We start from the raw sequence: 16,991 nt of genomic DNA on the forward strand, positions 1-16,991 counted from the left end.
GCTGAGTGGCGAAAGCGTCGTCTACGGCGGAGCCCTGGAAGATTGGGGAATCGGTGGCAGAGTCCTTGAGCGACTCGGAGTCGACGAAGGAGTCGAATCACTGGGAGGAGAGTCGGGGGTCGTAGCCAGGTAACCGTCGTTGTCGAACGGGCGAGTTGAGCCGGTGGTCGGGACTGAGTCGTCTTCGGGCTGAGTGAACGAGGCCATGATCAAGTCAAGTGCACCGATGACCGAAATGCCGAGCGAAATGCCCCCAAAGGCAAAACTCACGCAGAAAAAATATCGGCACGCTTTATGTTGGGCTAGCCCGACTCAGTGGGCCTTCATTGGGTTCGTAAGTTTAATTCACTTCCCCCAAGCCCGTTCCTGCTCCTCAACTTCTTCCTTCCTGCTCGATTTGGATTGGAACGAAAAAGCTCCAACATGGGATCAATTTCTTCCCCCTCACTGATTATTTATTTCGGTATTTCATGCATATTGATTTTTTTCATTTTTATTAATTTTGGTTATGTGATTAGTGATTTTTGTTCTTCATTATATTTTGGGTTTTCCTTTCTGTTGTTTTTAGGGTTTTTTGCTCTGCAAATTTCGATCAAATTGCCTCCATTTGAATTATTTTGTAATTATCTTAATCTATATTGGGTGGAATTGGGCCTTTCCATTCTCCAAAATCTTTGTTAGGGATTACATTTTGCTTAAATTTTGTGAGATTAAAAAAAGATTGGGACTTTTTTCTGATTTTAAATTATTTACACAGTTCCAAAGCACTGCGTGTTAAACACTGGAATTTTGATTCGGATTGTAGTAATTTCCGTACAAGTTAAAACTTTTGTGTGGAATTGGTGCAACTTTTGGGGTTTGTGTGATGTTATTTTGATTAGTTGTTGACTAAAATTTGGTTCTTTTGATTTGGGTTTGGTTAATTGAATAAAATTGTGGTTTATGATATTGAATCAATGGAAAATGTGACTTTCACAAGCTCCAAGCCTGTGTCAACCATAGAGATCTCAATATGTATCTAAAATTTGCTTCAGACACTGGTGGAAAAATGTATTTAACATTTTACGTTCATATGCATAGGCTCGACTTCTAAAAACGTGCAAAGCTGTGCTTCACAAGTTTACAATGCCTGTCAAGTGCAGCACATACATTTGTGTTGTATAATTGTATTCGATAAGGATAATAGTATCACTGCACCTTATTCCTTGACACCTTGGCCTTCTTGAGTCGTCGTTGGAGCATTGCAAATCAGTTTTCCGACTCAATATCATCGTGTTCAGTAATTCGGCTAGTAATTTTTGGCATAATCCATTTGAAAATTTTAGTTGTTTTTGTTGTTGGTTATATTTATTTGTCAAAGTAATGATTTTGGTTTCATGGTCAGCTCATGATGAGTATGATCATGATCCGTCAAAAGCTGGGGAGCTTGAAGTGGCAATTTTGTTCTTAAAGTTAATCATCCACTGCTTCTTTGTTGATTCATGTTTGCTTCTCCAACTCTCTCTTGCAGTAGAACTACATCTGCGATCAAGCAGGCTCTTCGAGCTTCAGTCCGGGGGTAAGCTTCTCTCTTTTGATTGGATTCAACCATCGATCTGGTTTTCTGGTGGAAGTCATAATTTTCATCCCAATTTTTGTCCAAAAATCTTAAATTTTCTCTCTGAAATTTGAGAAATGAAGATTCTCTGTTTGTTTTTCTGTTGTCGAGACCCAATCTGAATTGTGTGTTCTGGTCGATCTTGGATAATTCCCTTTAGAACTAAGGGAATTAAATTGTCCCAATTATGGGTATTTTTTTTTAATTTTTTTGGTGTTAGATTTGTTTGAATGTTTTGTTTTATTATTGGGTTTTTGGAATTTTAACTAAACTCACGTTATAGATCATGCCATGATGATAACAAAAAGGATTAGTAGATTTGTGTATGCGATGAGTTTAAGTGAAAATTATACCATTGCAGTGAGTGGATTTTCGGACCTTGTCCAATTAAATTATGAGTTTAATAAAGGTTAAAGTGAAAGTTTAATTAAAAGAAATATCCCTTAAAACCCCCTATTCTCCGCAATTCGTTCTAGATTTTACACATCAATGGCTTTTTTTATTATTTTTTCTTAATGGGTTATCGATTCCTGTTTTCAGCTTTCCCAGCTCGAGTTCTTCTTTCTCAGTACCCAGCTCTAGTCCTCAGGTAAAACCCATCTTCCATTCGTCCTTGGTTTTTTCTTCGCAGCATCTAACAATACTATTCTCTTTATGTTTGGGTGAAATTCTGTAAATTTTGTATTTTTTTATGAAATTTGATTCTTAATTGTGGACATAAGGTTGAATTTATTGTGGTATTAATTTTCCACACAAAGATTGAAGGGCTTGTTTTTATGCTTTCAAGCTTGGTTATTGAGAGGTTGTTGGTCAGGGAATTTATTTTAGTCCTATCCCCTTGGCTGTTTGCAAAGCAAAACACAGATGATTCATGTCTTATTTAAGTTTTTATTTAGTTTTTGTGTTGGGTTGCGCATGCTATCAAAAATATTAGAATTTGTGCGTTTGTGGATATGAAAATCAGGGCTGCAGACCCTCATCCTTCACATTTTAGTTTCTCTTTTTTGCTTCTCCCTTTTGGGATTTTGTGGAACCAAATTTGTAATTTTTGTGTATTATGAAAGTTGAATACGTGGGAATCAATCAGTTCTTCATTTTTCATGTATATGGAGAATGCTGTTTTCTGCACTTTTATGGTTTTGGGTAGTATACTAGTATTACATTTTTTCATAGAACTTATGGATTTTTTTTTCCAGTTTTTATAACAAGAGTGAACTCTAAGGGTTAAAATTTTCAGAGTTTTGGTACTTTCCTTGGTGAGAGTTTGGTTTCAAATTTCTGGGTTTAAAGCGGATCGATTGTTATATTTAGTTTTTTGATATTGGGAAGAAATGAAAACGAATTTTGCCTTTTTCGAGTGTTTCAGCAGTCCTAGCTTGCTGTATTTATTATTATGTAGGTGTAAATATAGTTCCCTAAGCAAGCTTGCTTATTTTTCAACTCCTTAACTGATGTGTGACTTCTAACTGTAAGCTTTTGTATTTCTTCTTTTATGTTATGATTATTGAATTTGAAATCACTTGATGAAATGAAATTGCCAAACCATGGTAGAGTGTAATTTTACGCGTTCCATTTGAGTTTACAAACAACATTTGCATTCATATGTATCTTTTGTTCAATGCCTATCACCAGTTTGATAAAATATGCTAGAGAAACACGCACGCCCACAGACACGGTTTTCTCGGTCTTTTGTTCTCTGTTTTTAGATGTTTATGGATTTAGAATTTTATGGGTGAAATGCCTCTGCGCATTGGGTCTAAATTGCAGGTGAGAAAACACAGAGAGCCAGCAAAGCTTCGTAGAGAGGAGGCATGAGTTTCCTATGATGGTAAGTCTGTTCCTTCATTTGGGTAAAGCATCTTCATTGTGGTGTATTTGGCAAAAGTCAAGACCCTTTTATGCATCTTTTGTTTTGATTGGTTTGTTGGATGTTAGCATGTGGGGCACTTGAGTTTGAGTACGTTTGTCTGTTTCGATATGATAATGCGATGTTAATTTAGGCTATAATGATGAATCTTTGTGTTTAAGATTTTTTTTTTATTTTTTTTATGACAGATGTGTGAGGTATTAGCCATGATTTTATCTGGGCAAGTACAAAATATCAAAAAGTATCCTTTCTACGAAGGATAACACACTCCTGCGGGAACTAGACATCCCAATATTTTGCAATCTGATTACAAATTATCTACCAAAAGTACATACCGCTATCAATTATATGATATTTTTAGATTGTTAGTGGCTTTGTTCTATTTTATATATTGACATACAACATTAAAATCCCGATCATGGTCCAATAAAAAGTATTAAACGTGTTATGAATAGAAACGCATTCTAACATGGATTTCTTTTTACAGTGGAATTATCTACAAAAAAGGTTCTCAAAGGTGGTTACAGTGGGGACCAATATTCAGAACACAGTGGACAAGTCTTTACAAGCTAATCCTACCGGTAATAGAAACCACATCCTTTGTCTCTCTGCTTACATGCTTTTTAACATGGAGAGAAATTTATATATACTAAAACTGAGTTTTCGGATGGCACTATTGATCTATAGTGTGCGGACGGAAATGCCCCTCAAAATGGTCTTTTGGCTTTTTTATTTTTTCCTGTTTCCCAGTGAAATTGCCGTTTTGGCCTTGCTGCCTGCGGGCTTCTCAGTGCTCCGCCTTTGGTTCGTTTCTTTTTTGGTTTTGCTCTGCTTTTTCGGCCCCTGTCTTACATGTGTTGATCATCGGTTTTGCCCTAGCTGGCCATGCGTCTATTGTCCCCTACTTCGAGTTGTTTTGTTGGTTTTAGGTTTTTCTTTCTTGTTCTTGCCGTTTTCACCCATTTTGGGACTCTTCTTTGTTTGTCTCTGAAACTCTAATTTTTTTTCCCGTTCCCATTTTCGCATCTCTCTCTACTCGCGCCGGTTAGCCAGTCTCTGGAAATTTTGTCTTTCTGTTGTTGTTTTCACCGCTTGCTATCAAAGGTTTTGTCTGCTGCTTTCTGATTTGTCTATCGTTATTACTGGTTTTTTTAATTCTGTTTTAGCCGCTGCATCTGTCCTTTTCTTGGTGAGTTTTAGGACTTTCTCACCATCGTTCATTCCATATTTTTTTTTATGTTGATTTTTCACATTTGCATGGATTTTATCTATGAATTCCTTTGTTGTGCATGTCCTTAGGCCCCTGGACTGGATGTATGGTTTGGTTTTATATCAGGAGAGGTGGCCGTCCCTTTGTTGGGAAGTGTTCTCGGCGTATGTGAAGCTAAGGAACATGTGGTCACATTGGAGGATTATTCGGTTTTTGCTGTGGCGTTTTTCGTCTTTGTGATGGTATGGTACCAGTATGATTGTTTATGGTCTCACTTAAACATTAAGAGCAACTTCACCCCTAAAGACTTTGTGTCAGCATCCAGCCCATTTATCCACTTCAGTGAACAGTAATAGACCCTAATAAACAATAATAGGCTAAAACATCTCCACCAAAAAAAAAATGTGCTGGCACAAACAATCTTCACCCCTACAAAATGTGTTAGCACCCAGTCAATTTAAAATATTAAATAATTTTTTTATAAAATAATAAAAAAAAATAGTTTTAATTTCAGATAGGATTTTTAAACAATCTCGTCACGCCACGTGTTATTACCCGAACGTACTATTTTTTTAATAGATTTCTGCTAAGATTTTCAACCAATCCCGATAACCCACGTGTCACTTCCTGTTTACAATAATTTAAGCAAGATTTTGATAAGATTTTTAACCAATCTTGTCACGTCACGTGTCATTATCGGAACGTACTATTTTGTATATAGATTTCTGATAAGATTTTCAACCAATTCTGACACGCCACGTGTCACTTCCTATTTACAATAATTTAGCCAAGATTTCGATAAGATTTTCAACCAATCACGTAGTGTCATGTGACATTGTCTAGAATCTCATCTTCTCTTTTTTTGTTCATATAAACCCTACATCCCTACATCCATCCTCACACTAAACTCAATCTTTTTTTTTAGCTCAGAATTCTTCTTTATCATTTTCAAATATTGAGTTCTTACAATGTCTTTTCCATGTACATCTTTTTCATGTATATAGCAAAACGATTTCGTAATTTTACTTCACATTTCTCGCTTATCCATCTCATTACCCGTAATCGGGTCATGAGTAGTGTGAACCTAACATTCACACAACGTAACATCTTCACTGAGCTTTCACGAAGTCATTTTTTTCTCTTAAAGTGTACAAAATATTCAAATGTAGAAAGTGTAGAAAATATTGAAATGTGGTGTAAGGTGGAAGATGAGGATTAGGTATTTATAAAAAAAAAAAAAAATTAATTTTTTAAAATTTTTCTGTATTTTTTAAAAAAAATTCACAATTTTTAATAAATTTTAATGTTGTAATTAATCTGGACTGTTGGATTTGAAAAATAATCAAATCTAACAGTCAATCAGCTGCCACGTGGCCAACGGTCAAAATTCTGACTGTTGGGCCTTTTTTTTTTTTTTAATTTTATTTTTGGTGAAAAAAACGTGAATCGTTGATCTGTGATCGGACGGTCCATTTTAAAAGTCAAATTTAAATTTTTTTTACCGTTGGAAATCTAACGACCTACAAAAACTAGCCGTTGGAAATCCAACGACTCTGAGGAGGGCCACGTAGCCCTCACCCGTTCGAAGCCAACTTGCGCTGAAACGCGGGGCCAGCGCGCTGCAGCGCTGTCTCCTACTCGCGCCCAGTCGCGAGTGTTGTGCACGCGCCAACGTTTTGGACCGGTTTCTGGATCTGTCCGAAATGGGTTGGCCTGCTGCCTGGCATGGGCTGGGTGCCAGGCTGTTTCACGGGCTGGAGGGTTTGGACAAGGTGTCGGGCTGTTAATTGGATAGGGTGCTGGGCAAAAAAAGCTGGGGTGGATCTGCTCTAAGAGCAACTCTAGCATTGGAGCCCTTCCCCCAGGCTATTCATTATTCAATTCATCTTATGAACAGTAACTGTCCTTAATGAACAGTAATAGCCTTTGCATCTCTACCGTTACACTTCAATAGTCCTGACAATAGGTAATAAAATATTAGTATTTTTTTATTTATAAAATAATATAAAATAATTTTAATTGTAATTTCGGATAAGATTTTTAATCGTTCTCGTCGCACCACGTGTCATTATCTGAAGTATTATTAAATAATACAAAATAATTTTATTTGTAATTTCGGATAAGATTTTTAATCGTTCTCGTTGCGCCACTTGTCATAAAATCTGAGAAGACAATTATGAGGATGTGTTTCCGATAAAATTTTTAATCGTACTCATTATGCCACGTGTCATTATCCGAAAATACAATTATTGGTGATGGATTTCTGATAAGATTATTAACCAATCACGTTGTGCCACATGTTATAATTTATTTACAATCTTTGAAGATAGATTTCCATTAGATTTTTAACGAATGATGACATGCCACGTGGTATTATCTACAACCTAATCCTTTCTGAATCCTTCATATAATCTACCATCCATTTTGACAAATCTCACACCAATTTTCTCAAGATCTTTATCATTATTCATAGTTTCTGCTTCATTCTTCATAAAAATCTGTATCATTATTCATAGTTTCTGCTTCTTTCTTACAATGTCTTCTTCTTTCTCAAGGATGATGTGGGAACTCGATCAGGAAGAGGAAGAATTGTTTAACCAATCAGAAGGAATGTTCAATCACCAGGTAGAAAAAAATGAGAGGAAAGAGGATGAGGAGTATAGAAGGAGAGATGACGAAGTAAGAATGGGCAGAGCTTCACATTCCCGTCGAGTCATCCAAGTTGTTGCTCAGATCTGCAGGCCCAGCCATTGCAGAAACCTTGATAGAAGCATGCAATGACGAGGTATGAAATTTTTGGACGATTATTTTGTCCCTAATAGTACATTCCCTGATACGTACTTTAGACGTCGTTTTAGAATGAAACATTTGTTCAACAAAATCATGATTGCTGTTTGCAACCATGATTCTTACTTTGTGCAAAAGAAGGATGCTTTTAGTGCTATAGGTTTCCTTCTTGAGCAAAAAATTACTACTTCCTTGCGGATGCTTGCATATGAAACATCTGCAGACCAAGTGGATGAGATAACGAGGATGGGGAAATCAACCATTCTTGAGTCCCTGATGAGGTTTTGCGGAGCAATCAACCATTCTTGAGTCTTTGACAATATTCCAACATTTCCACCGGTTAAATGATTTATTTTTGCTTTTGGTTTTGGCAGCGTACCGAGCTTGTGCTTGAAGTTCCTACACAATGCGGGAGAATAAATAATTATAATGAAAATAAGTAACAAATAAATAATACAAACAAATAATTATAATGTAAGTAGGTAACAAATAAATAATACAAACAAATAATTATAATGTAAATTTGGGTATTAAATAAATAATATATTGTTACTTGATCCGAGTAATTTTCCCCGCTTTGAATATTACTACTAGCTTGTGCCAAGACGTCTCTCCACGTATTAAACGATTGGCTAAGTAATTTCTAGCGACTGGATATCGATTCTTTGGTTCTTTTCCCATCAATTTTCTCAAGATAATTGGTATGAATAAGACTCCACATTTCTTGCAACTGCATCTCATTACTCGTAAGTGAACTCTGAGTAACTTCAACCCAGCTAGTACACAACGCAACATCTTCAAGAAGCGACCAATTTGTACTTGCATCAGTAGTCATTTTGTTGAAAAAAATGGATTGAAACTTTGAGAGAAAGAAAAGAATGTGATTGAAAGTAGTGTGATTGAAAGTAATTGAGAAAATATGAAATTTTGGTGTAAGGTAGATGATAATGAGAAGGTATTTATAGAAAAGTAAAAACAATTTTTTTAAAAAAAAATCAATTTTTTTTTAATTTTTTACAATTTTTTTTTAATTTTTATTCAATTAATTAATCTCTGCCGTTGGATATAAAAAAATTTGAATTCCAACATTCCAGATTGTGCTATGTGTCACAACGGTAACTTTTCTTAATTTTAAAACTATTTTTTTTTAATTTTTTTATTTATAAAGCATATTAATATCCACCATTAATCTCAGATCGAACGGTGAATATTAAATAAGACTTTTTTTATTTTTTTGATCGTTGAGATTGAACGGTCCAAATTAAAGATCCGTTGAGATCGAACGGACCGTGGGAAGCCACGTGGCTTCCCAACGGTAACTGAAAAGTCATTGTTTTTCTTTTGATTTTGTGTCGGTGACACGCCTCCACGAGCGGGTGGGGTGCACGCGCCTGATAGAAAAAATTTTTAAAATGGCCTGACGTCAGCACTAGCGTCACATCCACTCGGGCTCTTGGGCTGGCAATTCTCCACGGATCCAGAGTTCGGGCCTACAACTCCACTCGTGCTCCCTCACGCTGGAGCCAGTCCACAGGGCCTCGGGTCCCTTTTCTCTGGCCTGTCCCCTGAGCACCCAGCAACACTGGAGTTGCTCTAATGGGTTGTGTTTATTGTTCAAGGTTTTCTGCAATTGAAAAATTATACGAGCTGGATGCTTTTTTTGCAATTTATTTGGGAATTTCTCTCTCACACTCTTGCAGATCCCTCTTCGCATTTTTTGCCAGAGAGAATCACTGTCGCCAGCCTCTGTGCCCACCAGCCATCACCACTAGGATTACACATGAAACTTAGAACATGCAAAGTATGTATGTCCCTCAGATCTCATATTCTTTCATTTACTTCAATTTTTTTCTCTTCTCTGTGTTGCTAGATTCGTACTTTGTTTTTTGTTTTTTTAATGTTTGATTGATAACTTGAGTTTTTCTGCTAAAAGATTAGGATTGATGGAATTTGAGAGGGATGGGTCACATTTTGACGTATGAAGTTATGTAATTGATGCTTATGTGTGGAATAAAGTGATGAAAGCTGCCTCTAAGCATTTCAAGAAAAAAGAAGAGAGATCAGATGGATCATGTGAGGTTCTTCACTTATTTCAGATCACATGGAAATATTTAATTCCTCATTTGTTATTCTTTATTGTTAAATTCGTTTATTTGTCTTTGTAATCTGCATTAGGAACAGGAGTGACATTTCTTTGTAGAAGAAATATGTTCTTTGTTTATTTTAAAATTAATTATGTGGGAATTTACTTGGAAATGTTCATATGAATTTGGTGTAATAGCATTTCACTATTTTTTTTTTTTTTTCCAACTGCAGATAACTTGGTGGAGATCAGATATCTGATGTGTTTGATCAGCATCTCCATGTTGCTTTGAGTAAGCGCCTCCTGTTTATATGGATGGATTCACCTTGCAAACACTGATCACTAGAATATTCAAAAGTTTTCATTGTCATTTCAATTAGTATACTAAACCGTCTTTTGAAATTAATTAACCATCTGCGTAGAAGTGCTTTAACAAGCATCTATACGCACGTGTATTTAGTTGAAGCACATTTAAAAAATCTTAAACCGAAAGAATTGAGTAATTTCACAGGATCAGCTTAATCTATACTTGCCAGTTGAAAGTTTTTACTTTATTATTTACTTTTGGAGTTTAGCTTCTTTTTTTATCAGTTTATGTTATTTTGCTAAAAAATTAAACTTTTATTTGTTCCGTTTGTATGAGTCTTCTATTAAAGTTAAAATAAGATTGCTGAGATTAGTTCACTTACTTTGCAGGAAATTTTATTTACATTTTTAGTAAACGAATTCCATTTTGCAGTTGCAGAAATTTCATTGCTGCATATGTCAACTTTGTTCTCAAATGATTAAAAACAAGCTTTTGTTGACCGGGGAGAAGCCATATTGTTTCGATGCCATAAAACTATTCCTGCGCCACCAAATTGTACAGTGGATGCATATGCAGAACATACCTTGGAATTAAAACACAATACACAGTATTAATATTTAGTTGATTAATTGACTAAATTTGTTCTTGGTACACTCAGATTTGGGTAAGAACCAGAAATCTCTAATCCTTTTCAATTTTTGTTCATGGTAGCTTCAGATCATTATAAACCCATATTTATGGAAGAAAAAAATAAGTTCCCAACTATGAGACCCAACGAAGGCAGTCGTCTTCTCCGTCTTTATTATTGTTTTCAATTTATTTGTTTGCAGTGAAAGTTGTTCATTATCTCAATAAGCGTGGCCTTTGTTGCCAGCATAAGTGATGGACATTTTAAATCATTTTTTGTGAGTAATGTCTCGGTTTTTTTTTTTGCATATTTGACACTCAATTGTTAGTAGGAATTTAATTTGCTGGCCTTTTACACGTGCAAAACTGTTGAATACCTAATATCTCATTAGCGTAGCTAGGATCCAGTGTTAGTTTCTTTGAACCAAAATTTTCAATCAACTGAACCTCAAACACTAGTTTAGAGCTGAAAATTTTATATGAATTCCATATACAGTTAGTTTCAGGATCCAGTTATCTTCTATTTTGCATTTGACTCAGTTCAATTTAATGTATTGCGTTTTTGATGGTCTTTCAATGTACAGTGAGGTACTGTAGAATTTTTTTTGGTTTGTGAATTTGGAGATATATAGGTGACAATTTTTCTTTTAAAGATGGGAAGTTATTGGAAAGATAGGTGATAATTTGGAGAAGTTAGATGGTAGGAACAATGGTTACCGACTTATTTTTGTTATTTAAGCATCTAAGGATGATTATCTGTTTACTAAGAATTATTGCGAGTGCAAAAGCTATGTGTTGTGTTCCCCAACCCGTCAATCACGGCATGCATGCAGAAACCAGCCCTGCAACCCAATTTGGACGCTAAAATTGACTCCCTTCTTTGCGTCAACTTACGATTACCTAAGGTTAAATATCCAGAGCTTCATTTTGCAGCCTAGCTAAAATGAAGTTCTCAAGTATTCATATTAGCATTTGGTTTATTTTCATCCAACCACTCTTTCTTCTCTTTCTTTTTAGCTCTGCCTCCTCCTCGCGTTTAGCGGGAAATGAGGTGGATAGGCTTTCCTTGCTTGCCTTCAAAGCTGAAATCGTGACCGATACCCTGGGCATCCTTAGCTCTTGGAATGAGTCTCTCCACTTTTGTCATTGGCCAGGCATCACTTGTGGCCGGAGACACCAAAGGGTTACGGTGCTCGACCTCCCTACAAGCGGGCTGGTAGGCCACCTATCCCCCCACATTGGAAACTTGAGCTTTCTGCGGATTTTAAGCCTCCCAAACAATAGCTTCAGCCACACCATCCCTCCAGAAATTGGTCGTTTGTTCCGCTTGGAAGCACTAGTCCTTAATAACAACTCCTTCAGTGGTCATATCCCATTCAACATATCACGTTGCTCTAACCTCCAGTCCCTTGGCTTATTTGGCAACACTCTTAGTGGCGAACTTCCAACTGAAATTGCCTTATTGTCCAAGCTTCAAGTACTTGATTTTGGCGTGAACAACTTTCATGGGAAAATCCCAACTTCTTTTGGGAATCTTTCTTCTCTTCAGAAGCTAGCTGCATCTGGAAATAGTCTGCATGGAGGTATTCCAAATAGCCTTGGCCGGTTGAAAAGCTTAGTGTTTTTCTCATTGGCTGGCAATTATTTGAATGGTACCATCCCTCCCTCCATATACAACCTCTCGTCAATTAAAGTCATTGCAGTGTTTCAAAACAACCTTCATGGAACTCTTCCTTCTGGCTTGGCCCACACCATATTTCCAAACCTCGAAACCTTTGTTTTCCATACCAACCAATTCACTGGACCAATACCAGCTTCAATCTCCAATTCCTCAAACCTTTCACTATTTTCTATCTCATCCAATAAGTTTACTGGGAAAGTGCCTACTCTGGCACGCCTGTCAAATTTGTATTGGTTCTCACTTCAGCAAAACAATCTTGGAAATAATGAGGAAGGTGACTTGGATTTCGTATCATCTCTAGTTAATTGCACCAAATTAGAAGTTTTATTTATCAGCCTCAATAATTTTAAAGGAGTGATACCTGAATCTATCGGCAATCTCTCAACAAAGCTCAGGCAAATATATCTTGGTGGTAATCAGATACACGGAAACATTCCCATCGGGCTTGGAAATCTTATCAACTTGGAGATAGTAAGCTTTGTTCCAAATTTGTTGAAAGGCACCATACCGAGTTCAATAGGTAAACTGAATAAGCTTTATGGCCTATTTCTAGGTTCGAATGAATTGTCAGGTAATCTTCCATCATCTCTAGGAAATCTAACTTTATTGAGCAGATTGAGTCTCAGCTCAAACAAGTTAAATGGAAGCATACCACAAAGTCTCGGAGGGTGCAGGTTTATGTTATATTTGGATCTTTCCCACAACAATCTTAGCGGTCCAATTCCAAAACAACTCAGCAATTTACTTGTTGAGTTGGATCTATCTGGAAACCAACTTATTGAATCCATTCCCATGGAAGTAGGCAACTTACAGCATCTTGTTTTCATGAATGTTTCTGAAAACAAGCTATCTGGTGAGATTCCACAAAGCTTAGAGAGTTGCACAAGTTTGACGACTCTGTCTCTGAGAGAAAATTTATTGCAGGGGACAATTCCTAAATCCTTGAGCTCTTTGAAAGGAATTGAATATTTTGACCTCTCTCGCAACAACTTGTCTGGCATAATTCCCAACTACTTGGGGAGTTTCCCCTTCTTGCAGAATTTGAACCTTTCATTTAACAATTTTGAAGGTGCAGTACCAATCCAAGGAGTTTTTAAGAATGCAAGTGCGGTATCTGTTGTGGGAAACACACGGCTTTGTGGAGGTATACCTCACTTAAGATTGCCTAAATGCATCTCCAAGCAATCTAAGCGCGGGTGATCTCCTAAGATGAACTTAATTATCTCAGTTTCCTGTGGGGTTGTCGGCTTGGTCTTGGTGTTGTTACTTGTGCTTCTTTGTCGATCAAGAAAGGCTAGGGCGCTCAAGTCAACTTCAGAATCATCACTGGGGTTTTCACTCTTGAAACTGTCGTATGGAGATCTCCTCAAAGCAACTGATGGGTTCTCTGCTTTGAATCTGATTGGTTCTGGAAGTTTCGGGTCCGTATACAAGGGAGTTCTCAATCAGCATGAAGAAAGAAATGTTGCAGTGAAAGTACTCAATCTTCAAACCTCAAGAGCTTCTAAAAGCTTCATATCAGAATGTGAAGCCTTGAAAAGCATTAGGCATCGAAATCTTGTCAAGCTACTGACTGCTTGTTCAAGCATTGACTTTAAAGGAAATGATTTCAAAGCCCTGGTGTATGAGTTCATGGTGAATGGAAGCCTAGATGAGTGGCTGCACATATCAGCTCAAGGAGTAGATAGGCCAGCCAATCTGCCAAAGATTCTGAATCTCACTCAAAGAGTTAACATTGCCATCGATGTAGCGTGTGCTTTGGATTATTTGCACAACCGCTCCCACATGGCAATAGTTCATTGTGATATAAAGCCCAGCAACATTTTGTTAGACAGTGACATGACTGCTTGTGTTGGTGATTTCGGTTTAGCAAGGTACCTCCGAGATGCTTCTTGCCCATCTCCTTTGCACAATAGCAGTTCCAATGTCATAAAAGGTACCATAGGCTATACTCCCCCAGGTAAATTTTCTTTCGTATATATTTTATTTGTGCTTCCAGTATGGTTTTGTATATAGCATGAGTTTTTTGAAGTCACACATAAGAACAAAGCTATGTTTTTGTGCATATAACTTAAGAGTATGGAATGGGAGGCGAGGTGTCAACATATGGCGATGTGTATAGCTACGGAATACTATTGTTGGAGATGTTAACTGGCAAGAGGCCGACAGATGACATGTTTAAAGGTGGTATGGACCTGCACAATTTTGTTATGATGGCTCTACCAGAACGTGTGGGAGAAATATGTGATCCACTAATTGTTCAAATAGAAGAAAGTAGCATCAGTACTTATCCCACAAGTAATAGGGGGAATCATGCCCCAAATGATCGAAGAGGAACGGTTGTGGAGTGCTTGACTTCCATTGCAAGAGTAGGAGTTGCTTGTTCCGTAGCGATGCCGAGAGAGCGAAAAGACATGGGCAATGTGGTAGCTGAATTGAGTCTAATAAGGGATGTGCTAACTGGAACTAGGATGCCTAGAGAGAACCCGTGATGACGACCCAATTAGTGAGTAATAATACCCTATTATCGTTAAATAAAATCCCATCACAGTGCTTGAACTTTGCATGGTGATCTTTTGAATGATGATGAGGTGGATTTTCCCCGTTTTGCAATTTCATTTTGTATGTTTTGTAAATGATCTTAATTTGTAAGATCATCTTTATGTTTGCTTGGAAATTTGGAATTTGTCAATAAAGTTTGGTTCTTGTTCTTATTAATTATGCAATTTTAATTGGTTTTTTTTATATTATTTTTTATCACAAATGGTCATTGAGATTAATCAGACTCATCATTTTGGTCCCTCACTTTCAAAGTCAATCAATGTCATCCCTGAGATTCACTATCCCACATCAATTAGGTCATTCCGTTAAAATTTCGTCAACTATTATGTTAGTTTGTATGTGGGACCTACACATCCAATGAAATGATGACATGTGGATTGCACAAAATAAGGGTTTTTATCGCAAAAGGTCTCTGACATTGATCCAACTCCTCATTTTGGTCCTTGAGTTTCAAAAATGAATAAATTTGGTTGTTGACTTTCACTATCGCACATCAACTTGTCATTCCGTTAAAATCTCATCAATATTTTTCGTTTGTGTGCTGATGTAGTCCCACTAATGCAATCGTATGGCTCCACGTGAATGAACTATAATGAACTATTTTTTTAAAGAGTAAACCAACGGACGAGTATTTTGTGTTGACATTTTTCTCGCATCCCACAACCCCAACTGGAAATAAAGTCAATCTAAATTCGATAAAATCAAATCCAAATTTAATTTAAATTGAAGAAAATAACCAACTAGAGAGAATGAAGAGTGAGTTCAGGAGGCCAAGTACTTTAATGGTGTCATGGTGCCTCGCTTTCCCTTTTGAGCTTACCCTGATGAAGACAATAATGACTTTTTTTCTTTTAGTTTTGGTTTTTAGTTTCTTATTTTACTTTTAGTTTTAAATCATAAAAAAATAGTTTCTTATAATTAATCTATGTGGAGCCTTATGATTGGATTAGTGAGACAAAAAATATTGATGAAACTTTAATGGACGGATTAAATTGACGTGTGGTATTGAAAGTCAGGGACCAAATTTGTCGATTTTTGAAACTCAGCGACCAATATGAGGAGTTGGATCAATGTCAGGGACCATTTCATTAAAAAACCCTTATTTTGTGCAATCCACATGTAATAAAAACCCATTTTAATTTGGTGTTCTTACGCCTCGCCTTATGAGACATATAACGCTTGTTTGTAAAATCAGCTTTATGTTTGTTTGGAATTTTGGAATTATGTGAGATAATATGTCAGAATACAATTTTGGAGAGGCTTTATCTCAGCTGCAATAATCTTAAACCTCTTGGAAAGGTTTCTCTTGTTAATGCATTTGATAATTCTAACTTCCTTTTGTAACTTATTTGGAGAAGTTTCATGAGACCAGCAATTCTTTTTACATGTTCGATTTTTATTTTTTATTTTTGGCTTAAGTCTATATGGTCAGCAGTAATACATTTTTCAGTTATGGCTTTTCAAAAGAGAGGTTTTATTGGATTTTATTTAGATTTCGAATCCATTTCCAAGAAATTTTGCTAGATTAGTCTCCAAGTTGTGGGAGCAGGCATATCCAGATTTGTCTGTAGGAAAATATGAATAAAATTCTTAGAGAAATTTATGTGGATATGGGTATAGTTTGACAAATCAAAACTGAAAACCGCGTTGATTCAATTTTCTTTCTGTTGACACAAGGCTGTGATGTCTATTAATTCCTAAGTTCTTGCGTCATCTAGTAGTAACGGGCGTTTGTTTGCCCTCACAGGCTATCACTGAACTAGGCTGGACTAACCATTAGTCTAGTCCCATGTTTGTTATCATGCAAAACTAACGTTAATGAGATTAGCCGAAAACAATTCCGGGGCACTTCTCGATACCTCCTGGATGCTTCGTGCCCATCTCCTTTGCATGAAAACGATTCCAGTGTCATAAAAGGCTCCATAGGCTATACTACCCCAGGTAGATTTATTTCTCCACCTCCTCAAGTGTAAATGTATCATTTTGTACAAAAACATCCAGAAAAAAAAGTTATCAAATAGCACTTTTATAGATGTGAAGTTAACAAATATCACTTTTATAGTAGTGATGTTCTCAAATAGCACTATTCCAATAACAAATCAACAATATAAATTAGGGAAATGATTTTCGTACACCTGTATCAGCTTCCCACACATTTCTCTCTATTATGACCAACAAATTGAAAACAAGAAACATGATTAAATAGCAGCGTGCGTGAAACTAGAAAATGTGTGCATCCTTATCAACAATAACATCATGGTTATCAAGGA

General features: G+C 36.5%; 2 protein-coding genes and 1 long non-coding RNA gene across 4 annotated transcripts; all 3 read left to right on the forward strand.

Annotated features, from left to right (window-relative positions):
• Positions 1–96: 96 nt before the first annotated feature.
• Positions 97–7,292, forward strand: LOC125468981. Of its 2 annotated transcripts, XR_007251322.1 has the most exons (6): positions 97–1,558; positions 2,138–2,186; positions 3,365–3,425; positions 3,952–4,045; positions 4,764–4,916; positions 7,230–7,292. It is a non-coding gene; the product is annotated as an uncharacterized LOC125468981 (long non-coding RNA). The 2 variants fall into 2 exon arrangements; XR_007251321.1 differs by lacking the exon at positions 7,230–7,292 and having other exon boundaries at positions 4,764–5,187.
• A 4,129-nt stretch (positions 7,293–11,421) lies between these two features.
• On the forward strand, positions 11,422–13,359 carry LOC125468704 (putative receptor-like protein kinase At3g47110). Its single transcript, XM_048564943.1, has one exon. It carries the CDS (start codon positions 11,422–11,424, stop codon positions 13,357–13,359), a length of 1,938 nt encoding a protein of 645 aa, XP_048420900.1.
• A 9-nt stretch (positions 13,360–13,368) lies between these two features.
• On the forward strand, positions 13,369–14,877 carry LOC125468978 (probable LRR receptor-like serine/threonine-protein kinase At3g47570). Its single transcript, XM_048565845.1, has 2 exons — positions 13,369–14,119; positions 14,236–14,877. Exons 1-2 carry the CDS (start codon positions 13,369–13,371, stop codon positions 14,649–14,651), a joined length of 1,167 nt encoding a protein of 388 aa, XP_048421802.1. The 3' UTR covers positions 14,652–14,877.
• The last annotated feature ends 2,114 nt before the right edge of the window (positions 14,878–16,991 follow it).

This window comes from the organism of the source record quoted next, unplaced genomic scaffold (genome assembly GCF_019419815.1).
Source record: "Pyrus x bretschneideri cultivar Hongxiangsu unplaced genomic scaffold, Pyrus_bretschneideri_v1 Contig4, whole genome shotgun sequence".
Classification (NCBI taxonomy): Eukaryota; Viridiplantae; Streptophyta; class Magnoliopsida; order Rosales; family Rosaceae; genus Pyrus; species Pyrus x bretschneideri.